This window comes from Paramormyrops kingsleyae, chromosome 11 (assembly GCF_048594095.1).
Source record: "Paramormyrops kingsleyae isolate MSU_618 chromosome 11, PKINGS_0.4, whole genome shotgun sequence".
Lineage (NCBI taxonomy): Eukaryota > Metazoa > Chordata > Actinopteri > Osteoglossiformes > Mormyridae > Paramormyrops > Paramormyrops kingsleyae.
Window position 1 is genome coordinate 17,452,293 of NC_132807.1, and position 24,196 is coordinate 17,476,488.

At 39.0% G+C, this 24,196-nt stretch overlaps 1 protein-coding gene across 1 annotated transcript; it reads right to left on the reverse strand.

The window, feature by feature from the left end:
• Positions 1 to 571: 571 nt before the first annotated feature.
• Positions 572 to 2,437, reverse strand: gtf2a2 (general transcription factor IIA, 2). The gene is made up of 4 exons (XM_023816518.2): positions 2,258 to 2,437; positions 1,489 to 1,593; positions 1,110 to 1,236; positions 572 to 870 (listed from the first exon to the last, which is right to left on the reverse strand). Exons 1-4 carry the CDS (start codon positions 2,402 to 2,404, stop codon positions 845 to 847), a joined length of 405 nt encoding a protein of 134 aa, XP_023672286.1. The 5' UTR covers positions 2,405 to 2,437; the 3' UTR covers positions 572 to 844.
• Between the last annotated feature and the right edge of the window lie 21,759 nt (positions 2,438 to 24,196).

Sequence of the window (24,196 nt, forward strand, 5' to 3'; positions counted from 1 at the left end):
AACCAAAACTAACTAATTTAAGCAGTGGCAGTGTTCAGTGCCCATAGCTGGGAAAATGGACAAAATTGGGAAAGTCCTTACTAACCCACACAGGTGAAAATCTAGAGAAATCTCAGCCTGCAGTAAACTAAGTAAAAACATGTGACATTAAAAAGTGTAACATCAAACTACTGTTCACTAATGCTTAGCTAAGTAGAGATGCGATTATATAAATGTTTTCATCCAGATGAAAGTGAAATGAAGTGAAATTATTCCAGAAATAAAAGGTTACGTTTTTCTATTTTTTCTTACATTTAACACTTGAATCATTGTCTTTTGCTAGTAAACGTTTTCTTGTATTAATTATAAAACCATAGCTAGAGCAGAGACTTTAAACAAATCATTCTCAGCCATCTTATGACCCGACATATTTCCCCAGCATCATGGAAAGATATGAGAAACGTTTCCTTAATAAAAATTTAAGAGGTGAATAAAACTAAAATTTGAAACATTAATGCATCCCTTCGCTTTGCATACGAACACGTCTCTCTCAGAACAATTTTACAGCCATTACTTACCCAAAACAGCACACTTCACATAGGTAAATTTATTTATTCATTTAGTTTTATCATAAAAAAACACCACAGATGTATAAATAAAAATGCATTAAAGAAATCAAACAATAACTAACTGAAAGTAGCTGGCTATGAAACTCATTTAAAATGTCCTGCCAGGTCTGGGGGCCTCCCTCATCCCTTCGTCGGTGGCATATATACAGAAATCACAGTAATAAATTATAAATATATACAGTCCAATCTGTTGGCTTTTTTCTTCATTGGATAGAGGCACACATCTGCTCCACCATTCATTCAGCAGCATTGGAGCCGGTATCTGAAAGAGATCAGAAAAATCATTTGTTCATCAGATGTTCATCGAGGTTAATAACTTCCTTCCAAGCCAGGTGAAACTTTTCATGATGACTTTTAAAGAGTTTTGACCCTTCCAGACAGATCAACCCATGAGGTTTCATTATCCTGAACTATGTTACAAATCAAGAACTTGCTGTTTGAAGTTAACTGATTAGCTTTACATTTTTTCTACTTATCAGAAAAGAAAGACAGTTAACTTACTTTTCCCATCACAGGCAACAATCTTAACTTTGTCCACCTTCACCAAGTCAGTCACTTCTCTGAACTCCACATCGTTCAGTACAAACGTCCACACATTGTCACAGAATCGGTAGGTGTTCAGAGAGCCCTGAAAAGCAGAGAACAGTCAAAAGATTCTAAATGCAACTTAATATACAACACCAAATCTATGCAAAGTGTCCCCCAACCCCAAGACAAGATCAAGAGGCGATTTTACAAAGCACCACTGCCCTCTTGTGGGCTAAGGGTAGATCATCGCTAATAGAAAGCCTTTAAAAGATACCAGACAAGTAACCCTGGAAGAGGACACAAAATACAGTGTGGACACGTGGTATCTAGGCGCGACCGCGCGCCTACTCACCCGGAAGTTGACCCTGTTGCGCACGCGATTGGCCAGAGCCGTGTTAATGGCTTTGTCAAACTGCAGGAGGACCTGAAGCGCCAGTTGCGGGGTGATCTGCTGGCTCTGCGGGCAGAGAGCGGGACATTTTAGTTGCTAAACATGCACAGGGGCGTGGTTTTAAGGATGAAAACTACAATGAACCTTAAATAATCACAGAACTTTTCACTAAGGCCTACCTCCCCTTAACGAAACGGATCCTGTTTAATACGACTAAGTAACTGGAAATAAACATCAGCACATAAAACAGGGAGCGTGTCATTTAATATAAACAAGACTGCTGTTAAAATATGATACCAGATTACTAAAGTTTGTGGAGTATAAGAATATATAGTTACCTTCAAACCCGCAAACATTCATTGAATCATCATAGTACAGGTTGCGGTTATATGTAGAGTATCCTGAGCCTGCTCAAAACCATTTAAACCGCACTCCCATCTAAACCCCACGTAGCCGGCTTGCGGAGGAGGGAGTACGAGCCGCTTTAATATGACGCCATTTAATCAGCTGGCTCCGGTGCAACTACATGTTTACAAGTTCAAACATCGGCGCCCAAATGTTACTGATTAGCATGAAAAGCCACTGTAATCGGCCATGACATTTCGATGTTAACCACTTGGACAACAACAAACAGGAATTCTGGGCGCACTTCTAGGCGGCTGTATATTTTCCTGATACTGTTAAATGAGATTAACAAACCCGATGAGCGATCAGCTCCACAATCTCTTACCTGAATAAGTTCATCGAGACTCTCCTGTAGACTGTTTCCCAGCGTGGTGTTTCTGTACAGCTGATAAGCCATGATAGCCGCGAACGATGCAAAACGGAGCGCGTCTTTAGAAAAAACTGGGAGCTTCGCAGGCCTTCCGGGCCTCATCGGCAGGAACCAAGGACTGCCTACGGCACGCCGCCAGGGACATAATACATCACCGCCGTCGTCAGCTGGAAACGCGGAATCAAAAAATAAACCGATGGGAAGTGAATGGACGTACAAGGTAAGTTTCTTAAATTGTCATTCTGTTCTTCTTTTCGTACATATGAGTAAACTTTAGTTGAATCTCGCTAACACCATGTATCGACTTTGACTTGATATTACGTTGGAGGAATATAAAAAATCAGGCAACATATTCAGCGTGACAGGTTACATCCCATATAGCAACATGTCATTGTTTCAACGTTGAGTTATGGTTAAATGCGTTGAATTATGGTCAGTGTTAAATTATTGACGTTGAAACTGAATTGATTTTTGGTCAGATTTTCAATATTGAAAAACTGATGGTGGCAAAACCTTGATTCAATGTTGATATAAAATGAAACATTGAATCTCAATGTAGATCCAACCTTTTTGTCTGGTATGAAATCAATGTCATTTCAACATATGTGTGCTATCTGGGATATTAACCATTTAAAACTATTTTTCCTGGCTGATGTTTTAAGGAGATTATGAGGATTACATCATTTTTGGTTTGTAGTAATTCCTATACGTATAACAGATACGAAGCGTTACTACGAAAGTATAAAGCCAAATTTTTTTACATTTAAAGACAATTTATTCTCCGTTTAATGCATAAAAGTACAATGAATATCTTCAAGTTTTTCCCAAATAGGGCATAGATAAAAGAGATTAAAACTTAAACTCAAGGTGTGAAACTACCAAAAGGTATTAAAACACGCTATAGGATAATTAACAAAACTGAGCCTACTACCAAAATACGATTTCTAATCTGTAAACATAACATGGTAACAATGTGAAGTTTTAATACATGAGTATTTTGTTCTTTTCTTTATTAAAGTTAGTTTGGGAATTGCAGTTAGTTACAGCCATACTCAAAAGTTTTGAGAATGACACAAGTTAATTATTATTATTATTATTATTATCATTATTATTGGTTTTTACAGTTTACTGCTTCAGTCTTTGTTGATCTTTTGCCAGATGTTAACGATGATATACTGAAGTATAATTTCATAAGTGTCAAAGACTTTTATTGACAATTACATTAAGTTTATGCAAAAAGTTAATATTTCACTCTCACCTGTGTTAACGAGAGAATCACTGAAATGATGTCAGCAGGTCCTTTTGTGGCAGGGCTGAAATGCAGTGGAAATGGGTTTTTTGGGATTAAGTTCATTCTCATGGCAAAGAGGGACTTTACAATTTATTGCAATTCATCTGATCACTCTTCATAACATTCTAGAGTATATGCAAGTCGCCATCATAAAAACAGAGGCAGCAGACTTTGTGAAAATTAATATTTGAGTCATTCTCAAAACTTTTGGCCACGGTTGTAATTAGGCTGCAGGCCGAGTCAGATGAGCTGTTGTTTTTCGTATTTTAGATTGATCAGCAGGTCTGTTCACGTTGTTTGAATTACCGCATATCCAAGCGCCTGTACAATGAGAAATAGGTCGTTTGTTCTACACAGGTGAACACAAGTCTCGGTATATGTATTTGGCACAAAGAACTTGCATAAAACACTTGGCCTATTTTGAAGTTATGCAGAATGGACAAAATAAGCAGTTTTTGTATTCAGTGTTATCAGCATATTTTTGAATGTGTCACATTTCAGTTTAACACTGGCGTTTTGGCTTATGTGATTGCTTGCTTGCTTGTTTTTTTGTGTATTTAGTGTTATTTCTTCATATACATTTAAGACTGCATCTTTGGATAGCAAGTTTATTACAATATTTATTTCTTAATTATTGACTGTTGATCATTAACCTCAATCATTGACCTTTATAATGTGAACACATTAAGAATGATAGGGAATGATTCCTCCAAAGGTGCAGATTCCACTACATAATGAGAAAGATCTATAAGGATAACTGGCAATAGTGCTGGAGTTTTATTTCCTGAGAATGAGTGTTAATTCTTAAAGCCTGTAGACATACATGAGATGGAAAGAAGAGTAAAACTGAATACACATGGCAACCGGAAGGTTACTGGTTCAAATCCCATGAATGCCAGGAGTGATCTGACTCTGTTGGCCTCTTGAGCAAGGCCCTTAACCTGCAATTGCTTCATCCTGGGTATGACGTTAACCTACATCCGGCCCTACAAGCAGGTCCTCCAGCTTCCAGGGAATATTTCACACTGTTCCACTCCATTCAAACTAGTGTGGTGCTGAGGTATCACCCCCCCAAACGCCCGCACTCGTGTTCTCATCCCTGAGGTGGTTCGTCGTGTGGTGGGTGTGGCAATTACGTTACACAATAGTTCAACTGTGGAAGGATACTTTTTTGGCTGTACTTTCGTTTAGTTATATTTGAATTAAACTAGTTTTAAGGATCAGACTCAATGATGATTCTGCATAAAAAAGCAGTGCAGAAGTCTAAGGCTTTGTATATTTAATGTGGTTCTTACAAACTTTAGGAATATGCATGCAGATGTCAGTTTTGTGAGGGTCGTGGTAACACAATCCTTGTCGAAATGGGGATTTTTGGATATTTGTTGCACATCCAAATGAAACAGTTCACTATCAAAGTACCCTGAGATTTAAAACATCTTTGTAACATTTGAGAAGTGCTCTGATACAGCCTACTGCCCAACCCGAGTCAAAGAAGCGCGCCCGTTCCAGACAGCATGACTGATGGGGTGCCAGTCATTTTACATTGTGGTCATGTATTTTGCATTGGTCTACTGTAGTTTGAATGAAACTGACTTTTTTACCATTTAGTCTTTAGTCTTCAGCATTATCCATCCATCCATTCATTTTCTATGTCTGCTTATCCTATGCAGTGTCCCAGGGATCTGCAGCCTATCCCAGAAGCTACCGGAACAAGGCAGCAAATAACCCAGGACTGGGTGCCAACCCACCACAGGGCACACACACATACATCATTTACACACATACATCATTTACACACATACATCATTTACACACATACATCATTTACACACATACACATCATTTACACACATACACATCATTTACACACATACACATCATTTACACACATACATCATTTACACACATACACATCATTCACACACATACACATCATTTACACACATACATCATTTACACATACAGCCACTCTTTAGCATTATTTTTTTGGATTATTTTACTTAATATAGTAGAGAGAACAATCATTTGGCCAGTTTGCCACATATTTTATTTGGTCATGATTTCAATGTGCCTCAGATATGTTTTGATTGTAGCTCTTGTTTTATTTTATTATCAGGCTTAGTTGTTTAATTAAGTGATGTTCCGTTGAAGGTATAAAGACCAGCAGTATTGCAGTGTAAAACAAAATGGTTAAAATGCAATTAGATATTAGATATGGTCTAGATAAACATCTTCCACATTTTTTTCTTTTGAACTTACCATGAGATTTTTAAATGCTAGTCTATTCTCAAGATTTTCTGGAATTGTTGATAAGGAATAATACTTAAATGTGTTGTCTCCCACTTTTAAATACAGTTTCAATTATGGCTAAGCGCTGGTCTTTTTCTTTCTCATAAATCAATATAAGAGGAATGTGTCTCAGTGGTTGATGCTTTATTTTACTGCGGGAACAAATCTGTGGATAACACTTTTGAGTAATTTTTTTGATGTCCACTAGGTGGTAGCAAATGACCAAGTTTTTGTAACTGAACGAACACTTACCTCTTCTAATGCGTCAGTGTAACGTGTTTCACGCAAATTCCTTATGTTCTTGCCATTTTTTTTTAACTTCGCAGTAAACAATTTTTGCAAGAATTTTACAGAATTTACCATAGACCATGGATTTGGGCAGTAGAGAATAAGCTGATTGATCACGTAAATAAATTAAGTTCTTAATTAGACACACTGGCTTTTGAATAATAAAGTGATTTCAAGTTTTATGCTTTACACTATGCATAAATGAGCGAATAATTAATGTGTTAAGAAACAATGAAGAACCCTCTGTTCATTAGTATTTTGTCAGAAGACTGTCAAGCCAAGTGCTTACAGCACAAAGTTGTTCATTAGCGGGGCAATATTCTGAAAATTGCCTTTGCCAGATGCTGAAAAATGCCTTTCCTTAATGCTAGAATAAGCATTTATATTTGTAAAAAGGTTGATAAATCATTGTTTAACCGGTACTTTGTAAACTACAAACACATAGTTCTACATAATAAATTCTGGCTTTAGTAATGAATTAGAGTGTTACAACTTGATTTAAAGTGACAAGATTTCTTTCATTTTTCCGAGAATGCAAATAGTAGAAGCCACTTTGTAAATATTAATAAAAAAGTGAAAAAAGAAAGTGACTTGAATTATTCGGACTTAGTAAAATACTACGAGCTCAACACAAACAAGACTATTAGAATTTATTTACGACTTCAGTTTTAAGTAATTGCATTCGTTTAACTTATTTATCTCTCTTTACAGTTTTATTTATAAACGACCAAAGTAAATGATGATTAATAGAGAAACCACGTAGGAAATGGGAACTGCCTCCTTCATTTAATTGCTCTGCCAAAGCGAATTAATGCCCAGACGTAAAAACGCGGGCATCGTAGTGATGTTTGCGCTGCATGAAGTGATCAACGCCCCCGCGCAGAACATCTCATCAAAGCATCTCTTCACACTCTTATTTGCTGACCATTTTCGCAGGACAGCTCATGGTGTGGATCATGGTGTGCTGGTTTCCTCTAATTATTTACTTTGTAATGTTTGGCTGAATGTGCAAGTTGCTAGGGAGGCTGACGGCTGGATGACTTCGGCAACATAACTCTTTATTTTTGACCTGCGCCTCTAATAATTTATCATTCTTTTTTCTTTTTTGCTTATCACATATATTACATGTAATATGTTATCTATTCATTATACGTCACGTTCTGCAGTACTCTGGGACATTATAAATGGCCTAAACAAATATTGAATGGCCACATGGTGGCACTATACTAGTCAATAAAAACAGGGGTTTTGAGTGGACAGAATTGTCACCCGTGTCCGGTAAAACATCACGGTTCTTCAGTACTTATGGATATTCGTGTAGATCCTTAATTCTTCGTGTTACTGTCAGAATGACCTAAAACCGTACTTGATTTCTCATTCTGTACATCTAGCAGTTTTATCCTGATATGCTCATCACTGAGAAATGCTGTTGAACATAACTGTCATAATACATACAGTATAGCAGCTATGGATTTTAATATTAGTAATAAATATTGTCATTATTTCATAAAACATGACATGACCTTTAGGAAGATTGACATGTCAATTATGGGATGTGTTATTAAATCTAAATTTCTATTAATCACGGAATACTTCTGTTTATAATGGTGGATGACCTAAAATGACATATGTGGCACATTTTCTAAGTCATATTGTAATATTCCCTTCAGTATGCTTCCACTCAGTTAATAACAGAATAATTCCTACGTCATGCATTTTCACATTGCCTTTTTTTTTTGCTATTTGGAACACTTTCCACAGTCTTCTGTGACTAAACTCTTTTACTGCAACGGTAATTAGCAAATTAGCAACTTTAAACATGTAGATTTCCTTAATAACATCTGCAGCGCTGCTCTTACGCTTCCTGCCATGCCGGTTCTGCAGGAAGACGACTTTCTGCAGAGCAAATTCATCGCCTCGACAGTGGTCTTGTTTAACCGCACATCTTGTTGTCGTGCAGAAATTCGTGGCCTCCAACAGTGCATTAATTAGAGGAAGGATGACTTCAGAGGTAGGAGCAAGGAAAGCAGAAATGCCCGAAAGAAGCACACATCTGCTGCGGGTGAGCTCGGATTTAAACAGCTGGCAGACCGTCTGTCTTGCGTAAGCTCTTTCTGGTAAAACAGGACTATTAATGTTAAATTAGTGAGTTGTAACTGTTTTGCCCGTTTGCTCTAATGTTTTTTTCCTTGTGCTAAACATGGCCTGTGGTCGGTGTGTTTAACAGCTGCTGTGAATGTGGAAGAAGCATTTTTTAGTCTTCTGCTGTGACTTCAAAAGTCTATGTGTGATAAACATTAATATTTCAATATAAAAGACCAGCTTTAGCTGCCGTAATGCATACATCAGGTCCATTAAATTATATTTTAGAATAATAAATGGGTCTCATTTTTAGTTCACGCTTAGATTAAAATATGAGCATTTTTAACACTGCCGAAAACAATATTTTAATTGCTTTCAAGTAATGTTCACTTATTGTGGAAAAACTAAAATAATGTTCAAAACTACATTGCTTTTGCTTGACCTTTAACCTATCAAAACTATTATAATTTCTTTAAACTGCATGTATCTCAATCTTTTAAAAAAAGTCATAAACTTCTTTCACTATTAATTGATTGATTATCCAAAAATATGTGACAAATACCAAACAGTGCAAACTGGTATTTATTAGCTGAAAAATGAGAAGAAATGCTTTAAATATCTTTAATTATATCTTGGGTGTATTTAGGGCAAAGCTATTGGTATGATAAAGCGCAAATAAACCCTGGGACTAGGAATAGAACAAAAACTGGAAATAGGATGAATCCCCATAAGCAAACATATGATCTAGTTCTGCAGATATGCTGTGAACATTTTAGGATTTTGTTCCTTGTGAGTCACTCAGGTTTATCTGTCTGTCTTTATCTTCTTGTGTCATTCTGTCTCCTCCTGCTGCAAAAAGACCTACATTATAAGTGATTTGGTCTCAATATAACTGCTTGGACGAGTTTGGTGATAATTCATTATGCTGTGCAGGTGTTTTTGCTGAGTCCTCCTGAGATGGCTTCATGATCACCGTGTCCTAATCGCCTAATTGTGAAAATGGTTTGAGGAACATCTGGAGTGGATGAATCACACAGCTACATGTTGGGAGGTAGAATCGAGGAAACGTCTTTTGCCGTGAAAATGTCACGCTTGATTTAGATGCGGCTGCCATTCCTCCAGTGTGATTCTCTGCCATTCTACCTAATATCTTTCCGCTGTTTACTTTGGATTATAGGACATAATTACTAATTAAGACATAACTATTTACTCTCAAATGAGTGCGCCTTGTTAAGTAAAAGATAATCCAATATAATTAGTTTATTGAACAGTTTTTTCCACTATGTTCATGTTTGCTATGTTTTTTTTATATGATAGACTCAGTGTTTCATTTTGAAGTTTGCTAGAACTTTTGCACTAATTCAGTGATTAAATTAGTATAATTTTGACTGTCTAAAAGAACATTGTGGAAATTAATTAGAATGAAAGCACTAAATTGTCATGAATAATTGGTTAATGAGCACATTGAATAGATTGATAGTGAAAGCGAAACTATAAAGCTGACAGATCTTCAGAAATGTGATATGGGAGGCTAACAAAAGTGCAGAACTGCTGTTTAAAGCTGTAGAACAATCATAGGGTGCATGCAGGGATACCGCAGTGTAAACTCAGCCACTGACGACATCATACTTCTGTTTCTCCTTAGCGACCCTACCTAGTCACCCTTTCGGTTACAGAGGATTTGCAGAGGTTTATGACAGGATACAAACCATTAGGCAGCGATAATTGAAAAGCTTCCTCGGCCTTCTTTGTGAGCTGGGAAAACAGAGACGGTGACAATAGCATTCAAGGAAATTCAAATCTCCGCTGCGAGCTTCAGCTTATCTGGAACACGAGGCGAGGTGTCTTTTCTTTCCCAAATACATGTGGGATTTCCCAAATAAATATTAAAATAGTCTCCTCTAAAAACGCCAAGAATAAGTAAGAAAATTATTGATGTTATTAAGCAACGTGGAGTAAACTCCACTGAGTGTCTTCGTTTATGAGATTGTAACAACAGAGGTCTGCCAGTCCCAGCAGGTAGTGAGTGAACCTGTTGACCGTATCTGTGTGCTGTGGGCATTGAGTCGGGTTCACTGGTGTACCTAATAAACTGGGTACATGTGCCCTGCTCTGCCAGGTCCTCTGTGACACTGTTCAGGATTAGTGGGTAGGTGGTCAGATGCTGTCACTGGAAAGGGTTATGCTGCACACTGTGATGATCTCTGAGGCCCTGCTAAGACGTGGTTAGCCTTTAGCATTAGATGCTCATTTTGGCTGTCCCACATGATGACAATGCGATTCCTTAGGTTTCCATGTTGTTAGCAGCAGCACTGTTTAATCACCACTCTAAATCTAAGTGCTTGTAATGAGGAAAAACAGGTGCCGGTACTCCCTTGTGCTGGTACTCCCTTTGTTATGGAAAAACAGGTGCTGGTACTCCCCTTGTTATTTAAAAACTGGTGCTGGTACTCCCTTGTGCCGGTACTCCCTTTGTTATTCAAAAACAGGTGCTGGTACTCCCATTGTTATTCAAAAACAAGTGCCAGTACTACCCTTGTTATTTAAAAACTGGTGCTGGTACTCCCTTGTGCCGGTACTCCCCTTGTTATTCCAAAACAGGTGCCGGTACTCCCCTTGTTATTTAAAAACAGGTGCCGGTACTCCCCTTGTTATTCCAAAACAGGTGCCGGTACTCCCCTTGTTATTTAAAAACAGGTGCTGGTACTCCCCTTGTTATTTAAAAACTGGTGCTGGTACTCCCTTGTGCCGGTACTCCCTTTGTTATTCAAAAACAGGTGCTGGTATTCCCATTGTTATTCAAAAACAAGTGCCAGTACTCCTCTTGTTATTTAAAAACAGGTGCCGGTACTCCCTTCTGCTGGTACTCCCATTGTTATTCAAAAACAAGTGCCGGAACTCCCCTTGTCATTTAAAAACAGATGCCGGTACTCGCCTTGTTATTTAAAAACAGGTGCCGGTACTCCCACTGTTATTCAAAAACAGGTGCCGGTACTACCCTTGTTATTTAAAAACAGGTGCAGGTACTCCCCTTGTTATTTAAAAACAGGTGCCGGTACTCCCTTGTGCCGGTACTCCCTTTGTTATGGAAAAGCAGGTGCTGGTACTCCCATTGTTATTCAAAAACAGGTGCCGGTACGCTCTTGTGCCGGTACTCCTACTGTTATTCAAAAACAGGTGCTGGTACTCCCCTTGTTATTTAAAAACAGGTGCCGGTACTCCCCTTGTTATTCCAAAACAGGTGCCAGTACTCCCCTTGTTATTCAAAAACAGGTGCCGGTACTCCCCTTGTTATTCCAAAACAGGTGCCGGTACTCCCCTTGTTATTTAAAAACAGGTGCCGGTACTCCCCTTGCTATTTAAAAACAGGTGCAGGTACTCCCCTTGTTATTTAAAAACAGGTGCCAGTACTCATCTTGTTATTCAAAAAAAGGTGCAGATGTTATTCAGTACCAGCAGATATCGAGAGGTGCCAGTACTCTGAAGAGAACAGTCCATTTCAAGCATTTACATAATATTTATGCATAATCCTACATTACCATGATTGTAATTCCAAAATTCTGTTCTTTTACCAGCATTTTAAAGATGTAACCAGAGAAATAAACACATCTGGGAGGTACACTTCTACTTTTGATATGTGGCAGCAGCATACTCATTGTTGTATAAGTCACACACAGACACAACAGTGACAAGATATTCAATTTTAATGAAGTAAGTTTACTACTCTGGGCTGAATGTGAAGGTGGAAGATGAACAGTAAGAAATCTGTGAATATTGTTGGAGATCATAGTGCACATTAGTAGTGTACACTCGTGTCACTTAGTGGTGGGGACACATTCTGAGAAATACATCGTTAGGTGATTTTGTCATTGTGTGAACATCATAGATTGTACTTACAAAAACTTATATGGTATAATCCTACTATACATCTACGCTATGTGGTATAGCCTAAATAACGATTAAAAAGTACAATGTACTAAATACATAAACCAGTATCATAGCTGATTTTGATGGTTATCAAGTATTATGTACTGTACATCATTGTATATGCTATACTTTTATATGACTGACAGCACAGTGGATTCGTTTACACCAGCATCACCACAAACACAAGTAAACCTACAGAGTCATCCAGCAAAAGGAATCTCTCAGCTCCCATATATTACATCATATATGTGGTTTGTCGTTGACCGAAACATTATGTGTTGAATAATGGGATTGGAACTAACAAGTTAAACTAATAAAACTGTCAAACTGGGAGGAACTCAAGGCAAGAAATGGGAAACAAATTCCCATTGCCTCCTGACGTCGTAGCTCAATGCTTTACTCAAGTGTTTGTGGTGATGCTGGTGTAAACAAACCCACTGCACTGCCAGTCATGTAAAAGTATAGCACATACAATTGTGTACAGTGCATGAGGAGGAAGTACACTGAAATCCTCGTGAAAAGTTTGGAACAGTGTGATGAACACAGAAGCCACCAAAGAACTTGGAATGAGAATGAGGAGTGTCTGCTGTTGCTGCCGGAGTCCAGGGTTCTGGCAGGGGGGGCTAGTGCCATTTCTGCACTTGGCTTCAGGACAGCTGCTGATAAAGGGCCACGCAGAATCCAAACTTCAGCATATGCTCCCGTCTAGCAAATGCACATCATGAATGCTGTTTTTTTCTTTTACTCAGTGTGGCTTGGATATCAGCCACCTGACGATTATGATTAATGTCCCTGCTGGAGCACGATGGCTTCAGAGTGGCACACTGGCATTTCCTTGACCAAGAGATAATATTTCATGCCCGTTAAAAAAAGTCTAGTATAGCTGAGTCCTGATTTTCTGTGTCTTTCAACAGTTTCTGCTGCATATTTAGGAAAAAAGGATCTCCATCCATCCACCCATCCATCTTCCCTAAGCTATTCCTGGTCAGGGTTGCGGAGGGATCTTGGTTGTTACTAATATTTTGGTTTTTTTTTAAAATGCATCGGGCACAATTTCTCCCTGTATAGCTACTGCAAGTCACTAGTTTCAAGTGTCTATCAGTAACACGATGTCATCTTCCCAGGAATTAATTTAGCTTGGTCTGCATCCCAAAATGTTTTTAAAAATATTAGTGTTTTCTCCACAGAAAGTTACCAAAACATAAACAAGACCATTAGTAACAGTTTTTGACACTCATCATGTCAGAACTGTTGCTGATGTTTGTTTGGTTCTAGGTCAAAGTTCAAAGCTAGCATTGAGTTATTGTACCTAAAGTGTAGTGACTAATATCGTCAGATGACAACAGTAACCCTTTGTGTATGTATAATTGAACTGAAAGCTCTCGATTAGCTATTGTGAACCCATGTTTTAATTCTCTGATTCCTTTGATGTGCCCAGTTCAAGAGGGTTTGCATCTGTGGTAATTACAAACTAGCAGAACAAGCAGCTTATTGTGTCTTTGTCAAAGACGTTGCCAATTGAATTAAATAAGCAGGCACTTAAAATAACAAAAGTAACAATCAGGGCTGCTTTTCAGCACATTCTAGAAAATTCCTGGAAAACCGTTGCCTTAGTGTGGGATTACTGCATGTGGTATTTGTCCTTACAAGAGAATCATTTGATGCTGAAGGTGTTGCATGAGAGATTTAATTATGATCAACTGTTGAAGCAGCCTGAAGTTTCATTTGGGACGGCACTGTGCAAGCGAGCCCTGACTTTCCCTTCATATCACTATGTTCGCGTTGTTATGGTGTCTGTTACTCATGCGCTTGTTTGTTTATTCATTTCCTGATCTTTCACATGTGGCTGCTGGTTCCACCAGGAGAGCTCTCTTTCAGAAGTGGATAGTATGTCGACGTTATTCATTTTTCCACTAATTTTTTAAGTACACTTCTGAAATCGACAAATAATTAAATCTGCAAACAAACAATTAATTGAGTCAATGAGAACAATTAGAAGCAGAATACCTTTGAGGATTGAATGTGCATGGTGAATTAGTTCATTAACATACTGGAAGATAATGAAGGGAGGGAAGCGTTCACTATCGGGATGTGCGACTGAGCGATGTGTGTGCAGCTCCTTTCGCTCTGAACGCCGGATGGATTTTGGGTTGCGGTTGGATCTTCCCGAGTTTGACCACTAGGGGACGTGCTGTGGGATGAGCTGCAGACGTGAATCTCAGCAGCTTTCAAAAGCATGACCATGAGCACCAGTGGCCACTGTCACAATACCATCATGCCAAGCGAGAAATTATTCATATATAATAAAGCTTCCTCATTTTGTGATTCATTTTAATTTCTGGCATAATAGCCAAGTGTCATACATTTAGTTCTGTCAATCTTTCAGTACTACCAAAAGTTATCAGGTAGCGGGTACACAGTGTCTTTGAAGTGTTATATTTCAATAACATCTATTCTCATTTCACAATTACAATATTCAGAGCAACCACAGTATACAGATGATATGGAAAATCATGTAAGATATCCGCTTGTCATTTTACTGAGGAGAAACAGAACAGAAGCAGCAAAGATGAGGCCTGTTGTTTTGACATTTCTCAGATTTTTTCTTATGAGAAATCATCCCTGAATATCTCACAAAAAGCTCGACCGAGTCTACAAGAAGTCACTGGCAGGACTTGAAGACGGCCCTGCCTCATCTCACTTCCAGATGGTTCGGAACATGTTGAAATGACATTAACGACCTGATCTCCACTTGACCTCCGCTAATCATCCAGATGACCAATATAAACTGACATATTCAGTATTTCTCCTTCCTCAGAAATAAAAATAAAGCCTTGCACCGTAAAGTGTGCCTATGGTTGGCCAACTTATAGATTGGTACACAACCAAATTGACCATTTTATGGCTATTAAGGTACAGTACTGGATTTCAGAATGGACCTTTATCATGTTATACATGTATTTTTTGTAAGGTATGTAAAATATGTTTTGTGTAAGTAAAAACAACAAAATACTATTATGTTAACAGCCATAATTACTTTAATAATAAAAATTAAATAGTAGTGCAATTCATTATATGACTAAAACAAATGTATTCAAAACAACCAGTGGAAAAAAGTTCCCAGCTATAACATCCAATGTCACTGGAGTTACGTGCAGTTTTTGAAATGTAATTACTCAGGTGAGTATGTGTTGCCTGCCACACACGAATAAATAAACACCGAAATGACTAACAGAAAGCTACACGAATAGCCAAAAAAAAACTCATATATTAGCATTAAGTTTCTGAATATGTTTGCTCACTCTACGTGTTTTTTATATAAAGTGCTCTTGTGTTTTGCCCTTTAATCTTTAGCTACTGTTGCATGTGAATAATGAATGCGGCCCTGTCTACCTTTCTCTGCTTACCAGTAACATTTAAAAAACTGCAGAATTATCACAAATTGAAGTTGTAAACAATATATACAAAGGTATGACCAGCAAGACTGCTTCTATACAGAAGAAGAAAAAAATCGAAACAGCACGTCGCTACAGGCGGATAACAAAGCTGCCTTTGGGGACCCGTGTTAAAGTTCTCAGTATTAAAATTCAGTATTCAGGCTGCAGGCAGTGAAAATTATTTATATGACCGGTCTGTGAGTTCCATACATCAGAGCAGCTTTCTCTGATAACAATGCAGCGGGCCGGGGGCTTCCACTGGGCCCATCTGACAGAGGAGTATTTGCTGACATACAACCCAGCCCCAGTCAGAGATCATTACCCCCCTGACTGATGGGAAGACTGCCATGACTTAACAGTTTTATTTCCCTCCCGCAGCTGAGCTCCTTGACCATGCCAGCTCAGCGGACACAACCTTTCAAGTCCTGTTAGCAGCTCAATGGCTCTGTCGTAAAAACGGCCTTCTTTATTTAGCTCCTCCATCTTGATCATCTCTGATGGGCCATCAACAATCTCGGGCCGGCTGCGTGCCCGGCTGAAGGTTAAATAAATTCCCTGTGATTGTTTGCATGATCGTAGCCAAGCGGAAGGGGTTCTCATTTGCGGCAGATTTTCCCGGAAGACGGTCTGAGAGGCTGCTAGTGTAAGGATGGGCTGTTTAGCACATTTTAGTTATGAGCTTTCATTAGACCAAGTGTCCCTGCAACAAGGCTTTGAAAGCAGAAAGTCATATATAGTATCAAGGGGTTTGTCATAAACAACATTTAGTCACTACGTAGATTTATTATTTTTTTTTAAATACTGTGCAGTTAATTCTTATGAGGAAATCCATCTACACGTTTGACTACACCTAGACCACTCAGATTTAACTGATTGTATTTGCAAATTCTATTATTTGTGAGCTGATCAATGCAAGTTCTAGAACCGGAACCTTTAAACTGTTTACTCTAAGAGGGAAGATTATGCGCATAGAGAGGAGTACTTTTCAATGACTTCCGTAAGTCTTCCGCTTGAGGCATAAGAAGCAGACTTGCCTGCGTGAGTTGAATTTTGAGCTGATTTAGGCTGCAGACAGTGCATTGCATTGCCAAGTAATTAAAACTTATTTGTTTTGTGGCGACAGCAAGATTTTTTCCTTCAGTGTAGATTTCCAACTTGTGGGGCCATTGCATTGCACAGCATATAATTGCCAGCTCCTAGTTCTTGACCTCTGTGTCCCTGGTGGTTATGAAAAAGATGACACATTCAAAATATTTTGATAACAGTCCTTGTGGTGCAAATCTAATTAATGCATCGTCACATTAAATGTCACCATTTAAAATCACGGCTTCACTGTAAATTCATAGCATAACTATACATCAGAATGACAAATTGTGCTGTCCAAAACTAACACCAGTTCTACCGATAGTAGAAAAATCAAATACATTACATTATTTCGTCGAGTTTTATCATCTTTACTAAATGCATAGCGCCTAAAATGTATACATTTAAGCCAAATCCTGTAACAGTCATCTATATCAAAATGAAAAAACACTATACTTGAGATTTAAGCAAACAACTTTTCTATGGGCTTTCCAGATAAATGGACGTCAATTCCTCCGTATGCCCCCAACTCTAGTTACTTTTTTTCTCCCAAGAAATAAACTGAGGATTTTTTTTTATTATTAAATGTACATGGGGAGTGATGGCAACCTCTTCACGCCTTTATTAAATATATATGAACCATATCTTGCCTAATATTAAGATGGCAAATTACAGCGACTTTAATGACAAATAGTTCATTAAACATTACAAGCTTTCTGAAAGCTAGACGGTAAATGCTGCAGGGAGGTTATTTATTGATTTGTTTGCTTATTTATTTATTTAGCTAAAAGGTAGCGGCAGAGTCCTAACAAACGCGCCGAGAAGCTCGCTAATCCCGCGGCGTCCCGGACCGGTGCGCCGGACTCGGCTCTCCCGGGGCAGCCTCGTCGGTCATGTTTCAGCCCCTGACGGGAATTTAAGGGCACGTGTTTATTTCAATTGGCCAGCATTTCTAGGGACCCGAAATCATGTTTTACAACAAAGGTGAGGCATAGTACACTTCACCAGACACGCATATATAATGTATTAAAAACAGAGAAGGTGCTATACTGTTTTAAAAAGCTCTCGTAAAACAAGAATAACGACGCTGTTTACGGCTAAAAGACAGCTGTCATCCACAATAAGGCTGATGGATGTCCGTACACAGCATCGTGGCCAAAGGAAAAAAGCAGGAGCGGGAGCTCTTCTGGGACCACCGTCCAAAAAATTAATTACTTCGATTCAGCATTTTTAAATGTGCCACTTAATATACCGCCTCCATAATTAAATTTCCAGCCCTGTGACCTTGAGACCATTTCCCGAGATTATAAATGAGATCGGGAGATAATCAAGGTGGAGACGCGTCTGAGCGTCCGCGGTGGCGGCGTGGCTCCCAAGGTCACGGCTCCGGGCGCTAGATAAAGGCCTTAAACGCCTCTCTTACTGTACATTCAGACTGGATAGGGGGATGCCCTCAAGAAAAGGCATTTCAAATTGAGAGCTGTATCCAGACCCAAAGATTAGTAATGCTGCTACGTACCTTGGACTGTTGTTTTACACTTGAACTGTTAGTTTACACACTCGCCACTTTATACTGCTTATATATTGCAGTTTATTTATTACTACACACCCTGGCCTTGTGTTATTTATTGTTTACGGTTATTGTTTATTTATGGTTGTTTATTGGTTATTTATTGTTTGTTTGTTTGTTGTGCCTTTGTTGTGTAGTGCTACTGATGCTGATATTAGGAGCGAGCCAAAGAGCTTTTATTTGTATGTATCATTGTGCAATGACAATGAAGAATTCTGATTCGGAAATCGGTAGGTCTTTTGCTGTGAAGTTTGACTAAAGTGACGTTTTCCATGTTTTGCAGTAGGCCTATAAAGAAAATAAAAACAGAATGTGAAAGTGTTTAGATTTTATATGTGCATTCATTTGGCTGACGCTTTAGTCCACTTAATTGTTAAAAATCAGAATTAGTAGCTAGTATTTTGTAGTAAAGTTTTCTTAGACAGTTTGGCTTTATTGGAATTTAGTATTTAACATAAACATTGACATAGATCCTGAGACTCTTACAAGCACCATATGATGGACGGATGGGTGCATTTACAGTGCTGAATAATTTAATGTTATGAGGAAGAAACGGAACATTTAACAGGTTTGTGTCTCAGCTAAGCAAGATGGGGACCCTGCAGCTACCTTTGCCGAATAGACTGGCTGCAGATATGCTTTCTGTGGCGGCCGGCGCTCGGAACACAAGGGCACACCGGCAGTTTGCGCGCTGGTCTGCGGAGCATCTGCTGGGCTGAACCAGCAGGAAAATGCCCTGTACCATGGCTGCAATAATCATTCCAACGTTTAACCAGTTGCCTACTCTGGCCTACAGAATTTTGACTCAATATAGAACGGATGTAGCATTTTTGCCGTATGAAACAATGTGAAACCGCAAAAATACATATTTTTTTCCTTCAGAAAACATGATAACGGGGAGGGATATTCTTTCTGGTTCCTTGAGTTTCTTGTGAGTGAAACTGACCTAAAAAGGTTGATCAAAGACGGCTGGAATTTCGCAGCCTACAGCAAGCAGTAAATTGGACCATTGAATGTTTTGCTCTGACAAATTATACTCCAGAGCCCCAGTCTTGGTGGTGGCAACTCAATTAGCAAGAGGGAGGCAGCGCAACATATTTCTCCTGAAAATGTTTCCAGTGTTTTATTTTCTTTGACAGCGTAGTAAAGTTATACTGAATAAAAACAGTCGCTATTTATTGGCTATTCCCACTATGATTGAGTTCTGCATGCGGACTGTATTATATACGCTTGAGGACTAGTCAGATCCATGCTGTAATCCCCTTGGGCTGTTCAGCTGAGTTAAGATGGCCTGGAGCATGTCCTTATTTTTATGTGCCAGTTAAAAGGCATTGTTTTTTATATATATATTTTTTTTTGCTGGGGAGTCATTCTCCAGATATTGTTCCTTATTTTAATAAAGGGTTAATAAGTGTCTGGGGTGGGGAGAGGAGTAAGACTCTAACAAGCCAAGACAGATCACATATTAACTTTCTTTTAAGGCACGAAGCTGGTGCGGTCCTTTCCCTTCATTAATTTAACTTAACTTGTAAGCAGATGTCTTTTTTTTTGTAAATTAAACATCATAATCCCTGTGTGATACATGACATGGTCAAACTCTGCAGAGTGCGCTTTATTAATGTAATTTAACATATCAATCATGTTAACCCAGCAGAATCTACTTTAATATTTTCTCTGCTTTAGATTTTAGTTAAGTGGCACAGAGATTAATAGCTCTGCCCAGTAATAAACCCTCTCCCTCGCTTTGTGAGTTTGAACTATGGCTGACTGCGTTTAGCCAACACTGTCTGAGCCCCGACGGTTACTCCGGGGCGTCTATATAGAAATTCCGTTTTTTTTTTTTCTTTTTGGTCTTCACACGTGTCTTGTCGGAAGGTGTTATGGGAGAGCATGGAAGAGTACGTCTCCTCTTTCTGACTTTTCTATTATTGAAAACTGGCAGTGTGTTTCAATTCATTAATTATCAGCACAATGGATCCTGTCATTTGAATAATGCTCATTTTAGTGCTATGGATTAAATACACACTATATCTTCCCACCAAAATAATTGCATAATTTCAGTTCATTGGCTTTATTTTAATAGAGAAAAAAATGCTAATTTGGTTGAATATATGGAATTCTGAAGCATTTGTGGTTTGTTCATATGGAGGACATATAGCAGATTAGCTAATTAATTAATTATTAGCATAAATCCTATTTCATTCTGTAACTTGCTAAAAGCCATTGCTTGTATTATTGGCCAGAGACCAAAAGTGTGTTCTTTGTATCACAAATATTCTTCTTACCAGTGATGTCAGTGCAATTATGGTAAAGTCAGGTAGTAAACTTCATTTTTGGTTTATGTTTCATACTTTCTTCTGGTTTTCTCTTGGTAAATTTAGTAGGTTTTTAATCAGAATGTTACTTAACATGAAGCCCTGGGCCTGGGATTATGGTGTATTGTGAGTTGTTGTATGTCTTATATTGAAAGGATGCTTTTGTTGAACTTTAACACTGAAAAAAATGTTGCCAGCTGTGCTGTGTCAGGCGCTCTGTCTTTATTTAACACATCTGCATCAGGCCCCGTGATTTGTCACCCTGCCAAAGGGCCGGCGGAACAGTGGCTGAAGAGACTCATCAATATCCCAGAAGAGGAGCAGGCGAGACCTGGCCCTGGAAGTGGGGTCCGCGGCCTGGACCCAGCCAGGGAAACCTCACGCCATCATTCAGCACATGGGGAAAGAGACGACTCCTGCCACCTGGTGGAGAGACACAGCGGACTTTTAAACACAGTCTCCACCCAGGTTACCATGGGGTTACGTTCCAATAAATCTATCGTAAGGTGAAAATGCATTTTAATACACTACACCTAACCTAATGAACATCATAGCTTAGCCTAGCCTACCTAAGTCATGCTTAGGACATTTACATTAGCCTAGAGTTGAGCTAAATCATTAACACAATGCCTCATTTATAATGAAGTATTGAATATCCCATATAATTTATTGAGTAATGTACTGAAAGTGAAAACCATTTACCCATCATAAAGTCAAAATATTGTAACATGGACCATCATATTCTGGGGAGTGTCTGTGTATGCTTTCCTCACATGCAGTGTCTATGTGCTTTCCTCACATGCAGTGTCTATGTGCTTTCCTCACATGCAGTGTCTATGTGCTTTCCTCACATGCAGTGTCTGTATGTGCTTTCCTCACATGCAATGTCTACAGTATGTGTTTTCCTCACATACGGTGTCTATGTGCTTTCCTTACATGCAATGTCTGTGTGTTTTCCTCACATGCAGTGTCTGTGTGCTTTCCTCACATGCAGTGTCTGTATGTGCTTTCCTCACATGCAGTGTCTATGTGCTTTCCTCACATGCAGTGTCTGTGTGTGCTTTCCTCACATGCAGTGTCTGTATGTGCTTTCCTCACATGCAGTGTCTGTATGTGCTTTCCTCACATGCAGTGTCTGTATGTGCTTTCCTCACATGCAATGTCTATGTGCTTTCCTCACATGCAGTGTCTGTGTGTGCTTTCCTCACATGCAGTGTCTATGTGCTTTCCTCACATGCAGTGTCTGTGTGTGCTTTCCTCACATGCAGTGTCTGTGTGTGCTTTCCTCACATGCAGTGTCTATGTGCTTTCCTCACATGCAGTGGCAGGTTTGAGTCATTGTGCTTGTATCCTGAAGTGTAATTCTGCCTCTTAGTTTGTGATTTCTCAGGTTAAAAGCCAACAGAACGCAGTTCAGGATGATTTTATATTCTTTAGGGAAAAGATTCCACACGGCTGGAATGTATGTGTATATTTAATCTATTTATGATGAATTGTTTAATATGAATGAAAATCAAAATGAAATAAAGGTTATTGGTCCAGGGAAAGTTAGGATAAAACATCCCTATACCGTCTGGTATGAACATCTCAGGCATTTCTTCCAGCTGAGTCTCCCTGACAGTGTTTTCATACATCCGACCTCCTACTTTAATTGAAATTTCCTTCCCTTAACATCTCAGCCCACAGTGTGAGGTATTTATCTGTAAGATATAAACCTGGTTTGAGTGGTATGTACAAAGAGCCACCCGGATCGACTGGGCCCATCCGTCAGCGTTATTGCTGCGCTCTCATTAAGCACCACGTTTCAAATGGTGATTCAGGACCGATGAGAGATGTGACGATTCACGTGGTACTTTTATGCTGTAATTATTCATGCGGCCCACTAAAGGCCTTTTTATATGCACTCTGTCATTTCACCTTGTTTGGTGTGTGAAGCGTGCCTTTGTCATTGGAAGGGAAGTGTTTGTGTGACTGAAGGTGGCCGAAGTGCTGGACGGTGTGACGCGCTGCATGGGGACAATTCCCAAACTCAAGGAGAATATCTCCCTTCTCACTGGTGTCTCCAGTGGAAAACACTTCTTTTAATGTGCCAGTAATCCAGCTGGTTTCTGCTGAGAATGTCTGACATACATATATATGGGAAACATGCACAGGTTCCAAAATCAACAGCAGTGTTTTAATACAAAATTCAAAAGAAAACTGTAGTATGTGGAATAGTACATACTACTATTACTAACAGCAGTAGTATGTAGAATATAACAATGGAAACACCAAAAATGTATGTCAATGGAAATTTCACCATAGCAGAGACTACATATCTTTTCAGGAGAAGTAGCATGAATGAATCTGCGCTGGCCTAAGCGTGGATGGATGGTGCCAAAGTCGTGGGAGAGGCATTGGGGCCGTGGAGAGCCGAAGCCCCTGTTTGCGCTCTGTATTGATTGATGGTGGACGGCATAACAAACAATCCATTTGCTAAGTCGCGACGACAAAATGATCTGCTCGTTCCTCAGCTTAATTGAAATGCCGATAGAGTATTGACCACACGCCAACGCTGTGGTGGGGGCGCACCCCCCACCCCACAGCTGTACAGACTCCTTTATTACCGAGAGGCCTGCCGCTGGCTTCTGGCTACTGCGGCGTGTCACTCTCTCACGTATCTGCTGTTATCATTAAAGCCGCTCTCCAACATCTGAGACACATACTGGGGGGGTCATTATGCCCCTCCAGTGAAACATCTGTTACTTCCCTACTAATGCACAACATATGACTTATGTTATTTATATTAATATGCCACTGTTGTGACATAAAGCCTATACATCAAATTTGATTTATTTTATACAATTCTTCCTTTTAACATCCAGTACTCAATGTTTCGGGGTTTTCTAATTTTTCTCGCTAAGGTGAGATATAAGGTTGAGTATTTACTGTCCTGCACCAGTCGCTTTAACCCCCTGTAATCCAGGTCATCCGATTAGTGTCAGTGTACTGTGCGGCAAAAAGACCCATGGGTCTGCTGCTCCAGGAACGCCTAGTTCTGCTTTGCAAGCCAGCTCTACAATAATCACTTTATCGCTTCACATTTGCACAGTGGATCTGTGCATAATTAACTTCCCACAAAATGTTCCCCAGAGTCAATCTGTCCGCTTTATTAGCAAAGTAATACAGTTATGCTTTAATTAGCCATTTTATTGTTGGCCAAATTAGTTAAAATGACTGACCATGACTGACTTAATACGCATTAAATATTTCCGTTAGTGAAAACCATGTTTTGCTTTGATTTTTTTTCTTTTTTAAAAAAAAGTTATAATATATAAGAACATATAAGAACAAGGAGGATGTTTACTGTTGATATAGAAATAGTATTATTGTACCATGTATTTAATGAGTAGATGTTAATTATACACCATATGGAAAAAATTATTGGGACACCTGGACATTTCACCTACCAGAACTTTTATGACATCCCATCTAAATCCATAAGCATCAATATGGAGTTGGTCCCTCTTTGCAGCTATAACAGCTGCCACTCTTCTGGGAAGGTTTTCCACATGATTTTAGAGTGTGTCTGTGGGAATTTTTGCTCATTCTTCCAAAAGAGAATTTGTGAGG